The sequence below is a fragment of the Colletotrichum navitas genome, assembly GCF_030913465.1.
Source record: "Colletotrichum navitas strain CBS 125086 chromosome Unknown LY79scaffold_10, whole genome shotgun sequence".
NCBI lineage: Eukaryota > Fungi > Ascomycota > Sordariomycetes > Glomerellales > Glomerellaceae > Colletotrichum > Colletotrichum navitas.
Window position 1 is genome coordinate 601,841 of NW_026850556.1, and position 12,473 is coordinate 614,313.

Sequence of the window (12,473 nt, forward strand, 5' to 3'; positions counted from 1 at the left end):
TTGAACCACCTCCGACCAATCCGACCCCCGTGGCGGATGCCGACGATGGTCCGTCAGCGGCGTCTGCGGGCTCTCCTCCCCCATTTCTGATCATGGCACCGTCTCGCCCAACACCACCGCAATAAACCTAGGCTGAGAGGCATCGCAGTCGCGCAGAATATGCGACGCGAGACGCAAACGTTCAACTACGCTTCACAATATGCCCTCCCCCCCCCTTCCCCACCGGGCGGATTGTAAGATGGACGACGTGTGGCAATATACGACGACAGACACTCACAGCAGGGAGTCTCCCTGCGGAAGAGACTTGATGGGCCGGATTCGACCACGGTGGCACGACACCTCCCAAGATGACACCCGGGGCGTGGCGTGCCGGGCCCAAACTCTACACCAAGGCGAGTCTTGGCCAGAGAGCACATCGCATCGTCATCGGCGGCGCCCAAGGTACGCAGCGGCCGAGACGGCCTGGGCCTCGCTGGCACCAACAAAGTGTCGCCCTGGATGGCACTGATCGGCATCGGGGCATGAGACATCCAACGGCGGACCGTTCGGACGACGACGATACCTACAGGGGGTTGGGTTTCTCGACAATGATGCGTTTCCGATTTCGCTTCCTCTCTCCCGGCGCTGGATTTACATACGAAATCTCGGGCGAAACCAACGCCCGCCATGGCGAACGCAAGGAACAAACCCCAACTCCCCTTCAGCCCCCCCCCTCCCGCCATCGTACGACGAAGCCTGCCCCCCGTTTCTATCTGCGACAAAGAGGCCCTCCTGCTGCCGAATTGGTGGGAAGCCCTCTTCGCGCACTGTCGAGCCTTCGTCGTTGACACGGCGGCGGCGGCATCAAACCCACCGCCGACGTCAATGCACCGAGACACGCCTAATCCCAACTTTGAGTCTGCTTGCGAGACCGGTGTTGCTTGTTCTCTCCAAGCCACCATTCTACACCAAACCCCTGGTCCAACCTTGTCGGCGAATCGCATCTTTCATCGGCCAGGGCACATGCGGCACCTCTTCTCCCTTGTGCTTCTTGCCCCTTTCGACCCCAGAGAACGACCCAACAAAAAAAGAGACATCTATCTGTTATACGCTCGCAGACAGATAGATGGCAGGACCCCCGACAGGAAAGGCGGAGCCGCGAAAGAAGATTGTAAGCGGACAGCGACCGAGCCAAAGAATACACCACGTACGAACACCTGCGCGACTTGCCTCCGTCTTTACCCCCCTTTCTTCGCATCCTCAAAAGCCGTCCCACCAACCCCCCCCCCCCCCCCCCCCCAAATATCCAAGGCTCAGCCGTGTCCTGCAGACGCCTGGGGAGGAAGGTATCCTCATGGGCATAAACTGAAGAGGCTCGTCGTCGCCAACGCAGCACGGGGCAAAAAGCCACACGGGGAAACGCTACGCCGCGGGTCGTCCCCAAAGCGGAGACCCGCCGAACGCCCCGGGATTCCCGTTGATCACGGCAGATCGCCGTCGGCGGTTCACATCGGGGCTAGACTGAAGTCAAATAAACAGCTTCCGTTTCACAGCCAACCTCCTTGAACACCGGGAGAGGGAAAGGCGGTTTTTTTTTTTTTTTTAAGTAAAAAACTAAAAATAGAAATAAAAACAGAATGATGCCTTTGTCGGCCATTAAAGGCCCCGGGGCAAGACAAGTCCCTCCGGAACAATACCCATGGCCGTGGGTAGAGATGCCTCGAGCAATATCCCAACATCGGCGAGATTTCGGTCGTGAAACCAGCCAGAACCCGCCCAACTGGCCAGCCCAGTCGCAGCCAACCTGCCTGCAGAGTAGGTAACGCGACGTTCTCTCTGCTGAACACCATCTCCACATCTCCTCGCAGTGGGAGGAGATGAAGAAAAAAGAAAAAAAGAAAAGAAAGGTGTTGACCAAGATCTGCGAACCACACCAGTGCACCCGGCCAGCCCTGCTGCATGTAGAATTGCCAGGGAGATTCCTCTTCTCTGACGAGCCTCACAGCCACGATCCTACGTCACCGAAAGGCCCGCATGGAGAAAACGCGAGCCTGCGTTCGGATCGAACATGATGCATATTTGAGCGGAGTAGGCCATCGGAACAATCGAGGAGCGCAGGCACAGGATGATGGTTTCCACAAGTTCGGACAAAAGTCCTTGATACTCCTGTGTAAACCAGTGTGGCTGTCAGGACGAATGGAATGAACCCGGCTGGGCCCCGGCAAAGCGGAAGAGAAGCACGGCCTATGTATGAGCAAGTACGGAGTACTCGGGCCATAAATGAAAGGCAAGGAGAGGAATGCATACACATAGAGAGGGGGGGGGGAGGCCTTGTGCTGGCTGGCCACACCTTTCAGCTGGGCTTTGAAGTCGGGATGAACTTTGGCCCAAGACGACGACAATCTTAGCCACAACTGCAAAGCAAACACTTCGTATCTGCGGAGTGAAACAGCCAAAGCCTGCGTCAGATGGGCCTGTCACCGCTCAATGTGCCCAGAAAAGGTGGTTGAAAGGCGAGCATCGCTGGACAGGAGGTCAACTGCCGCAGGCTGGATAGTCGGAGATTTCGCACCCCTGTTGCAAGGGGTGGGCGGCTAGCTCGCTCCTCTTTGGGACATCGGCGACGAACCTCCCTCCCCCTCCCTGGTCACCACCGTTAGGGTTGTACCATTGAAGGTTCAAGACTTTCTGTTGATGTCGGATCGGGCGACCCTGGTCCCTGGTTTTGAAGCGAGTCCCCTGCGGAGGCTACTTGGTTTTTTTTTATGGCCCCCCCCTCCCCCGGAGCAGACTGCCTGCCGCTCAAAGGGTACTGGGACAGAGACAAGCCCGGGGACAGAGGCACATAGGCGCACTGACGGCTTAGAGCCATGTTGGCTGGCCCTTGCCACGGATCTGTCTGGTTGAGGGATCACAAAGTGCCGAAGAAACAAATGCAGCCTCGGCAGACAGCAGTTGCTGAGATTAGAAGCTCAGCGGGACCTGGGGATTGAGAGGACAGCATGGAGCCCGGTCGTCCATGTGGCGGGGGAGAGAAGAGCATCCCGGCGCACGACAGCGGGTGGTACGATGGGAAACTCGTCGTAATTGCTTTGTCTTTCTCCAGGAACCCGTTTTTGGATGTCCTGATTTCCTCTTTCGTCTATCCAGGTACGAATCTAATCTGCGGGCCTCAATGATCGACGTCAAGGCAGGGTAGATGGCATGGATTGTGGGGAGGGCCGCGTAAACCCCAATCAATTCCCTGCCGTCGATGAATTCAATCGAATGCTCATTATTCATCTCGACAAACCTCGGCGCCAACAACGAGATGAGCAGCACGGTGGCCATTCCCTGTTCGAGCACCGGCGTGGAGGCATGATTAGATATTGATACCGGGACTGCTTCCGGACAGTGATGGACGGAGGTCGTTGAAATTGAGGTCAGGCCTCACTCAGTAGGGTTCGGAAAAGGCCTTTCTCGGTGGCTTTCAGTGACGCCCGCCAAGATAGTCAAGAGCCCACGGAAAGGATCATGCGGTATCACAGCGCCGCTGTCTGCGAGCACAGCACTGTCTGACTTGGGCGACTAGGGAGCATTGTATGTCCCCTGTCTGTTCATATGTCATCCAATCTCCCCTGGCCCGGTCTACCGTACGCCGCGTCGGCTCAAGCTCCACTGCACGAGCCTCGACGCCGCCTGCTACGTTGATTATCTAGAGTAAAGGAACATAAGAAGAACAGTACGCAGAGTAGAGTTATTTAGTTGGCAGTGAGAAGAGGTGTTGTTTCAGCCGAATGCAATCGGAAATTGAAGGGCTTTCCAAACTTAGGTGGAGGAAAAAGCGGTTGGTTGTATTATTGCGACTTTGGGTATGGCTCGTGTCCTCGGATTCAGGTGAGGATCCCCGATTAGGTAAAGGGCCCCGGGCTGTGTCGGCTCTTTCTGTCTCGGTGGGCGTTCGGTCGGGCAGTTGATCGACGTCATGCTCGTAAGAATCCCGTCCTGTCTGTCGGTCGGGGATAGATGGCCGAGTTGTATGCTGTCGACGGGTTCGTTAATGGCCATTCATCAAGAATATGGTTGTCACGGTGTCGCCAAGGGTTTGCCGCCCGGCTTTTAGTAATTGGCGTAGCCATCGCCTCGGAGTAGGAAGACATCGGCATGTCTTGGATAGACACTGGATTAACAAGACTTTGCGGCACTGACAGGTGGCCGTGGGTGGCGGTGAGTTGTCTGGACAAGGCATCTGTCAGCAGTCATCACGTCGTGGCGCGCGGTCAGGCCAGCGCTTCCCGGAGGGTTGCAAGAAAGTCTTGAATAGTGGCCCAATACGACGCCAGCCATGTTGCAGCGTCTCGCCCAATGACCCATCAAAGAGAAAGGAGGATACTCGGATCTAAAAACAAAATCCAAACAGCAAAAGAGGTGTCGATCCACACACTCAAATGGAACACAACCGCCGAGAGGGGGTGGCTAAGAAGCGAGATGGAAACCACCAACAATGTAACCTTGTCGCCAAGGTGGCAGTAGCAACACACGATTGGTTGTCTTGCTTTCGCAGGCTTCGGGTGGCTTGGTGGCTTTGAGTGGTGAAACAAGCCGTTTACGCTTGAGGGATCTTTGGGACGGGCATTCAGGTCTAGATAGGCGGGACACTTTCTAAAAGTTACACGCGGACAGTCGAAGATTGAGAATAGTGACGTCTGTTGATGTGTCATCCACGGACGGCATGCAGCAAGTCGTAGAAGGGGTTCTCCGTCTGTCGTTGAGGCCCATTGGCCATCAAGGCTCGGTGTAGCATGCCGGCTCAAGTCTGGCGCAGAAGCGATCAAGCGATAGGGGGTTAGCCGTAGGCGGATTCGCAACGTCTCCGAAATTGGTTGCGGTCGTCATTTTCCAGTTGATCCGGTGGCCGGGCGGATGGTCAATAGCTCAAAACTGCTGGCAATTAATTGAAAAGGAATGTACGGATATCCAAGACGAGATCATGTCGCTTGACGTGACGGGCGTGGCAACCGAAATCGGCCCCCGAACCGATCGAACAATTTGAATAGACTCTGTTCGGGGGGGCAGGCAGACCATACCATGCGGAAGCGAGGACCGGGGACGCTCGGAGCATCGTAGACCTTTTGGCCACGGGGTCTGAGCATCGATAGCCCAGTATGAGAGGTGGGTGCCGATGGATTCGGGCAACAAGACCGGTCGACATGGCCGGCCTGTCATGATGGGGAAAAGAATTTGTCGAGGATCTTGGTCATGGGGATCCCGTAATTAGTGCAAGCACGTGGCCTCTTCAGATCGTAGTGTAGCGTAGGCGTGAGCTTTTCCATCGGGAGGCAGGGGTGAGGGAGAGAGAGAGAGAGTCCTGAATCTGCGATCAAGGCTACCCCGACTGTTCTGTCGTGCAGGATACGTGGGTACTGGGTTGTATGGCTATTCGGATGCAGGTTCGATGTCTTTTCATTGAAGAGTCGACGAGGTGAAGATGGAAACGACGTGGGCTAGGACAAGGGGGGGAGCACTGGGTCGGTCGCGATGTGATCTCAGCGGCAGGGGCATACCGTATGCGAAAAGCTGTGGGGTGATGCAGCTAGGATGCTATGCACGAGGTAGCTATCTATCTGTAGGTACGTACCTGGTAGAGTGTATACACCGTACGAATAGTCGAATACCTAGGTAGGTACCTGTTTAGATGACATTGGACAAGGAGCCCCTCGGCCTCATAGGAGAAAGACCCCTTTTCTCTCTACCCACTAAGTACTACCTACTACCACTACGCGAGCCATTTAGCTTCTTACTAGGTGGTAGGTAAGTGCCGAGGTAGGTAGGTGCTTGTGTCCGTACTACTTTAGCAAAAAAAGGCAAGAAAGGCAAGAAGCAAGTAGCAAGAGGCAAGAGGTGAGAAAGAGGCAGGGGGGCTACTACACCCGGTATGGTCTGGACTCTGGCCTGGACTCCGGCCTGGTCGGGTCTTTCCCAAGAAGTTTTCCCCTTCCGTTTATCGATGATTGGCTCCAAGTCGCGGTTCCTGCATTTGTGTGGCAAGGGAGCCAGGGGCTGAGCGTCTCAACTTGCACCAGGGAGTCAGGGCAAGCGCCAACGACACGAGGACGGCAGGACGGCAGTCGACTGACAGCTGCAGCAGAGGGAGCCAATTCTGGGGAAAAAAGGTGAGATGAGTTTTATTTTATTTTTATCTTCGCTGTCATGTTAGGTAAGAGCTTCTTTGGCCCGATGCCTCCTCGTTTAAAGTGCCGTGGGCACGTACCTATCTTGGTGCACGCACGCATCAGGCAAACCGTCATGTCCGAGACGGCGGCGCGTTGAAGTACCATCTATGTACGGATACGAACTCACGGAATACATATCGTCCAACAGCATCAAGCCTTTTGAGATGATGATGTCGGCCTGCGTCCCGATGACAGAGGAAGAGGAAAGTAAAGCCTAAAATAACACACAGTTTGTCGTCATCCTCAGCTAGACATGAAAGCGCAAGACGAGCTGACGTTAGGCGCGGAGGCCAGCGCATCGCCGTGTCTACGCTAGGTACTGAATGCAGTGCACGAGGAGCGGGAATGCAGTATGGAGACTGAGAGTCCGAGATACCTACTCCAGACCACCAATTAATCTACGATTAGCTTGATCGCCTGGTTGGATACCTAAAAGTAAAAGCCGAGGTACGTATCCAGGGCGGAGGACCCTCCTCACACAGTCGAATAAACACAGTATAAGCATTGTGCTCAGGGGGACGACTTGCCGACCGGACTGGACAACGGCGGTCCAATCATTTCCATTATGGGGACATGGTGCAGTTGCAGTTGTAGTTGCAGTTTAGCGGTTGCAGCCAGTTCGAACCGAATCCAGTTGGAAAGCCGGTCGTCTTGGAGCCTGTCTCCCGCAGCGCCCAGCCAAGATTTCAATGCCAGCCTTTGTGGAGAGTAGCATTTAACGGCCTAACAGCCTGTCAGCCCAGAAAAAGCAGACCTTTGGAACAGGAACAGAGGCTGCGCGCGGACTCTGTTTTCGCCTCGCTCTCTTTCTTGCTTTTCCGCCTCTCGCTCTCTCACTCTCCTCCCCCCCCTTTCCCCCCTATTACCAAATGCTATTACCAAATGAGAGAACGGTTTGCAGCTTGGGCCTCTCGCTTTCTCTCTCTGCCGTTCGCTTGTATGTATGGTTGAGTATTCTCTCTATTCAAGTTCCTACCATGTAGGAGGGTGGTTGCGGTCGGGTTTCCGTTCATGTTCCTGAACGGGAATAATGGGAAGGCAGGGGTAAAGATACGTATCGAGACAAGCTCAGGTGCCCCCCCCCCCCCCCCCCCGGGTTGTTTAGTTTACATGTGCCTGCCTATATCGTGGACTCCACTACATTACTATTGTATGTGAGATACCTCGGTACCTACCCAAGTACTTACCTACTTGCCTGCCCAGGTAATATCATTATCATACCTACCTAGGCACCTAGTTTACCTACTTACTACCGATGTATGAAGCATTGGCAAGCACAGTGGTTGAAGATGCAGCCGGGCCTGCATGGAAGGAAGGAAGAAAGAAACAGACGACGGCACATACACAAATGCAATGCGGTGTGTCATCTGCCAGTGTGCCCTGCAGCTGTCCTCTTCTATTCATGTTCGAGTCTTGCGCTGCGGCGACGGCGGCAACGCACCGACCTCACCCCAATCTCAACCTGCCTTCACAGACTCGTCTCGACATCTCACCATCACCAAGCCAAACTACCGCCGCTGTCTGGCATCCGCTGCCGCCCCTTCCGTCCACCATGGCTTGGACTGATCGACGGCACCTTCATCTCCAGCATAACAGGCGGTGCCATCTAGTCCCGACCGGGCGCCGCCCAGTGCCATCTCCACGCCGAGTCGGTTGTAATTCCTGACTCTGTCGATACAACCAACACATGTTCATCACCACCATGCGCATATCGTCATTCTCCATGCCCATAGCCCTGTGGTATATGCCAAAGCAAAGCACTTGCTGCCACCACGCCTCCGCGCCAATGCATAAGCATGGTCATAAGCATCATCAGCACTAGCATCGCCTTTGTTGCCGAAGGCGGAGCACACTCAATCTAAACACCAATCCCTCGGCTCCATCCCGCGCGGCCCATGGGACAGAGAGTCGGCCATCGGGCTCCAGTGAGTCCCGTCTTTCCTCATGCTGTTAACCGTGGCCCCGTGCATGTTAAGCATTGTTTCTGGATCGGTTCAGGGGAGAGGGGACGGGGAGGTGCCAGGGGCCGGAAACCTCTTTCTCAGTCTTTCCCTCGCTTCGATCCAAGCACCACTCACTCAAAGGGGAAGAACCTTTCAACCGCCCAGGTGCCAGACGCGAAGAAGGCAGTGCTGTTTCTGGCGCCGTCCTGCAATCCCCGTCTGCCAGTCATCCGCCAGCCGGCCTATTCTTCGAGAAACCGACCCCTGCTCGATGATGGCCACCAGGGGGGGCCGCCATCAACATTTCTTTGCTTCCTCTCTCCCCCCCCCCCCCCCCCCCCCCCCTCTCTCTCTCTCTCTCTCCTAACCCGTTGACCGCATCCCATGTCCACATCTGCGCCTACCGTGGCCACCACCCATTAGCCAGTCAGTCCACCGTCCACAGGCCCCCATGTCTAGTGTCGTCTTCATCCTTAGTGGTGCCATAGGCCCGCCGTACCTGCACTAGCCGTCGTCCGCGCAGCACGGACGTGTACTCGCACCTCCTGCTGACTCCACCCCGTCCCTCGTCCCCCGTTCACTCCTCTCCACCCTCCTCAGGTGAGGCATCTTACAGCCAGCCAACCGTCGCCCCCGTGATAGGAGTTGTCCTTCTGGTATATAGGTTCTGTCTCTTCCCGCCGCTGTTTGGCGTTTCGGTTCTTATCCATCATCGAACATTCTTTCCTACTTTCGTTCTATCAAACAAACTGTCCATTCGCTTTCTGAGTGTAAAGTCATTCGCTTCTTTGCTCTCTCAACTTAATATCCCACTTAGTTTTTTTGTTTCCTTCGTTATAGAACCACAATCCCACACTCTCAGGAAAGAATACTCGACCAGCATCCTTCACAATGAAGAACTCTGTTGCTCTTCTGGCTCTTGCCGCCGGCGTTAGCCACGTCACTGCTACCGTATGTCTCTCTCATACACCCGGAACTGCCGGATTCCGTAACCATGTCATGATGAGCCCCTGGATCACTAACAAGCTCCGTAGGGCTGGAACAAGTTCCCTTCTTTCACCTGCCCCCAGAACACCGACAACCAGTGCGACGACAAGCAGAAATCCGGCTTCTCCTGGGGCGACCTGAACACGGGATCTTTCAGCAACTATGCCGGATTTGACTTCAAGGGCTGGACCTGTGAAAGCGACTTCTCCAAGCGCGATCTCCTGGCTCCCCGCACCTTCACCAATGGCAAGGTTATCTCTGGATCTTGCGGACAGAAGAAGGAGACCTCTCCCTCTTTCGGCTGTGGCTCCGGCCCCGGCGCCCCTGACAAGTTCTCCATCTCCCACTTCGACGTGACCACCGAATTCGACTGCGACCTGGAATTCCACTACGACATGCCCGATGGCTCCAGCTGCAAGCAACGCTCTGCCTGCTCCAAGTCTGGAACCACTGTCAAGAACTCCCAGTGCGGTGGTGCCAAGAATGTCACCATCGTTTACCCCTCGCAGCCTTCCAAGCCCAAGCCGACCTGCGGCGTCGGTATCCACACCATCGGCTTCGACTGCAGCCCTGCCGAGACCCCCAAGCCTCCCAAGACCACCGTGAGCCAGGCTCTCCCCACCGCCACCACTCTCCGCACCCAGATCCAGGCCCCGACCACTCTCAGCACCCAGATCCAGGCCCCGACCACTCCCGCCGGCATCCCCACCGTCTCCAAGCCCGTCGAGGAGACCAAGCCCGTTACCACCGCCCCCGTCGAGGAGACCAAGCCTGTCATCACCGCCCCTGTCGAAGAGACCAAGCCCGCCACCACCGCCCCCGTCGAGGAGACCGTCTCTATCCCCGTCCCCATCAAGAGCGAGACCACTCCCGTCGTTTCTCCCATCTCCATCCCCGTGAAGGAGTCAACCCCTGCTGCTGTCCCTTCTGTCACCAAGCCCGCCGAGCAGACACCCGTCATCAGCAAGCCCGTTGAGGAGGTTACCCCTTCCCAGCTTTCCACCATCCCCGTCCCCGCCCCGGTCAGCTCCACCCAGCCCGCCATCATCGAGACCTCCCCGGCTGCCGTCACCCTTGTTGTCCCCGAGACTAAGACCACTGTCTACGACACCACCTCCACCATCTACACCACTAGTGTCGAGACTGTGACCTCTTGCGCACCTGAGATCACCAACTGCCCTGCCAACCACCACGCCGTGGTTACCCGCACCGTTCCCCTCACCACCACCGTCTGCCCAGTCACCGAGACCATCATCCACACCCCTGGCTCCGAGAAGCCTGTCGGCTCTGCCCCCTTCGTCAAGCCCTCTGGCACCAAGCCCGCTGGCCCCCTTGAGACACTTCCTTGCCCCGATGTCGTTCCTCAGTGCCTGAGCAGTTGGATGTGGTCTACTGGCTGCACTGCCAACTCTGACGCCGACTGCTACTGCCCTGACGCCCAGTTCGTTGAGAACATCTTCTCTTGCATCTACGCCTACGGCGTCAGCGACGACATCATCTCCAAGGCCACCCAGTTCTTCCAGGGCATCTGCGCTCCTCACATCCCCCAGAACCCCGCCATCGTCACTGCTCCCGCCACCATCACCACGGCTCTCACTGTTGGTGCCCAGCAGCCTGCCCCGACTAACCCCGCCGACATCACCACTGTCGTCGTTGACAAGACGCTCGTTGTCCCCTGTGTCACTGGTGGCACCACCGTCCCCGGATCGTCCACCACTGCCACCATCAAGACGACCCTCGTGGTCCCCCACGTCTCCTTCGCCACCAACTCCGCCTCCGACGTCGTCCCCGTCCCCATCACGGTCGGCGGTGCTGGCCCTACCGATGTCCAGGTTGCTCCTTACCCCACCGGCCCCGCTGTCGGTGCCAGCATGCCGGCCGGCACTGGCGGTCTTAAGCCTACCCCTACCGGTGTCGTCACCGCTGGTGCTGGCAAGGCTTCCTTCGGCATCGGTGCTGTTGTCGCCATTGCCGCCCTCGCTGCATTCTAAACTTGTCAACATTGTTCTTTTCTATTTCCCCCTTCTGCTAAGTTAGCCCCTTAGGCGAGATTGGAGGAATATCTGAAAATATTTTCCTTGTTGTACCAATGCCACTATGCAGACTCTGTAGCTTACAAGGTTCTGCAATCATACATACCATTCTTACGATCCTTACGAATAAACCGTTGTGTGGGGGTGGTTGGTCTTGGGAAATAGGGATTTCTTAGGACCGTACCACCATTTTTTTTTGTCTTTTGTCCACTGCAACAAACCTTGCCCGCAAACTAGAGCGCACAAGCAAAGGATTGAACACAATGCTCGGCTTTCAGCTGTCTCCTTCCCCCCCTGCTCTTTTTTCTTTACGGATTTTTGAGAAGAAGCAAATGTACCAGAAAAGGAGGTCGGTTGGGCGAGGTGTTGGATTCCGGCGGTATACCCTGGCTGGTTAGTTTGTGTAATATTTAATAGCTTCCGCCCTTGTGAGAAGAATACAGAATGCGCTCTAAAAAAAACTTTCCCAAAAGAAACCCATGGAAATAACGATGAACAACCTGGTGCTCAAGCTGCTGGTCCTGACGCTTTCAAAAAACAAAAAGGAGGCTTGAAAAGTGCTAGAGGTCTCGTCTACAGCGGCTCTGGTGACGAACCAGTCTGCTACCTTTTTGAGTCTGACGGTTGCCATCAATTATCCACCTGACATGATGTGTATTGGGGCGTCGGTCGGCGCCGCTGGACGGTCAGATCGAAGCACCTTGGACGCGGCTCTCAGATAGCCCGCAACTGTTTCCTGGTCTTTCCCTTCCACCGGAGGAAGAGGAGAAGGATTCGTCAAGTCTGCAAAGTATGGCGCGCTATGTGTGTTGGTTAACCCTGGATCAAACCCCATCACGATCCTCGACCGCTATCCTCGCAAGTCCCCTTGGAAGTGTTGGGCGGGACGCACACCCGCACCGGGACTCATCCGCGAACGTGCCTTGGAGGTGAAGTTGGGGCAATTGGATCCGGAAGCAACGGGAGAGAGAAGGAAAACCGCGTTGTCATCTCTCCCAGCCGCACACCCATACAGACCTGGTCTTGGGAACACGAACAGGGGGCGGGCTGTGCCCGTTTTGCTTGCAGACAAGACGCGTGCTTGTTTTGCACCTGGCGGGGAGGCATCCGGTGAGAACTATACATGCGTGTGCGAGAGGCGGTCTGCCCTTGAGCCTTTGACCCTTCGGCTATAGCATTCTTTTGGCATAGGTCATTTTGGACGTCCGATGAGGTGTGCTGATCGTAACTCATATACTAACCCTAAGGCTAGGGCGCCAATGGGATGGCCGTGGTTCTCGAGGAAGGCAAAGGAGGAACATGCGGCCCCGTCGTTGACG

General features: G+C 55.9%; 3 protein-coding genes across 3 annotated transcripts; 1 reads left to right on the forward strand and 2 right to left on the reverse strand.

Moving 5' to 3' along the window:
- Positions 1-91: 91 nt before the first annotated feature.
- LY79DRAFT_543270 (uncharacterized protein) lies at positions 92-1,224 on the reverse strand (the record flags this gene model as incomplete). Its single annotated transcript, XM_060557035.1, has 1 exon — positions 92-1,224. A coding segment is annotated over exon 1 (791 nt), but the record flags the coding sequence as incomplete, so codon positions are not given.
- A 69-nt stretch (positions 1,225-1,293) lies between these two features.
- LY79DRAFT_36674 (uncharacterized protein) lies at positions 1,294-2,060 on the reverse strand. Its single transcript, XM_060552790.1, has one exon. The coding sequence runs from the start codon at positions 1,938-1,940 to the stop codon at positions 1,527-1,529; it is 414 nt and encodes a 137-aa protein (XP_060417794.1). The 5' UTR covers positions 1,941-2,060; the 3' UTR covers positions 1,294-1,526.
- Positions 2,061-9,025: 6,965 nt separating this feature from the next.
- Positions 9,026-11,112, forward strand: LY79DRAFT_508665 (adhesin protein Mad1; the record flags this gene model as incomplete). The annotated part of the gene is made up of 3 exons (XM_060553966.1): positions 9,026-9,085; positions 9,169-9,966; positions 10,174-11,112. The coding sequence occupies 3 exons, from the start codon at positions 9,026-9,028 to the stop codon at positions 11,110-11,112; spliced, it is 1,797 nt and encodes a 598-aa protein (XP_060417795.1).
- Positions 11,113-12,473: the final 1,361 nt, after the last annotated feature.

Excerpts from the sequence above, each read along its gene's own strand:
- LY79DRAFT_36674 (XM_060552790.1), bottom strand. The coding sequence starts at position 1,940 with ATGCAGCAGGGCTGGCCGGGTGCACTGGTGTGGTTCGCAGATCTTGGT.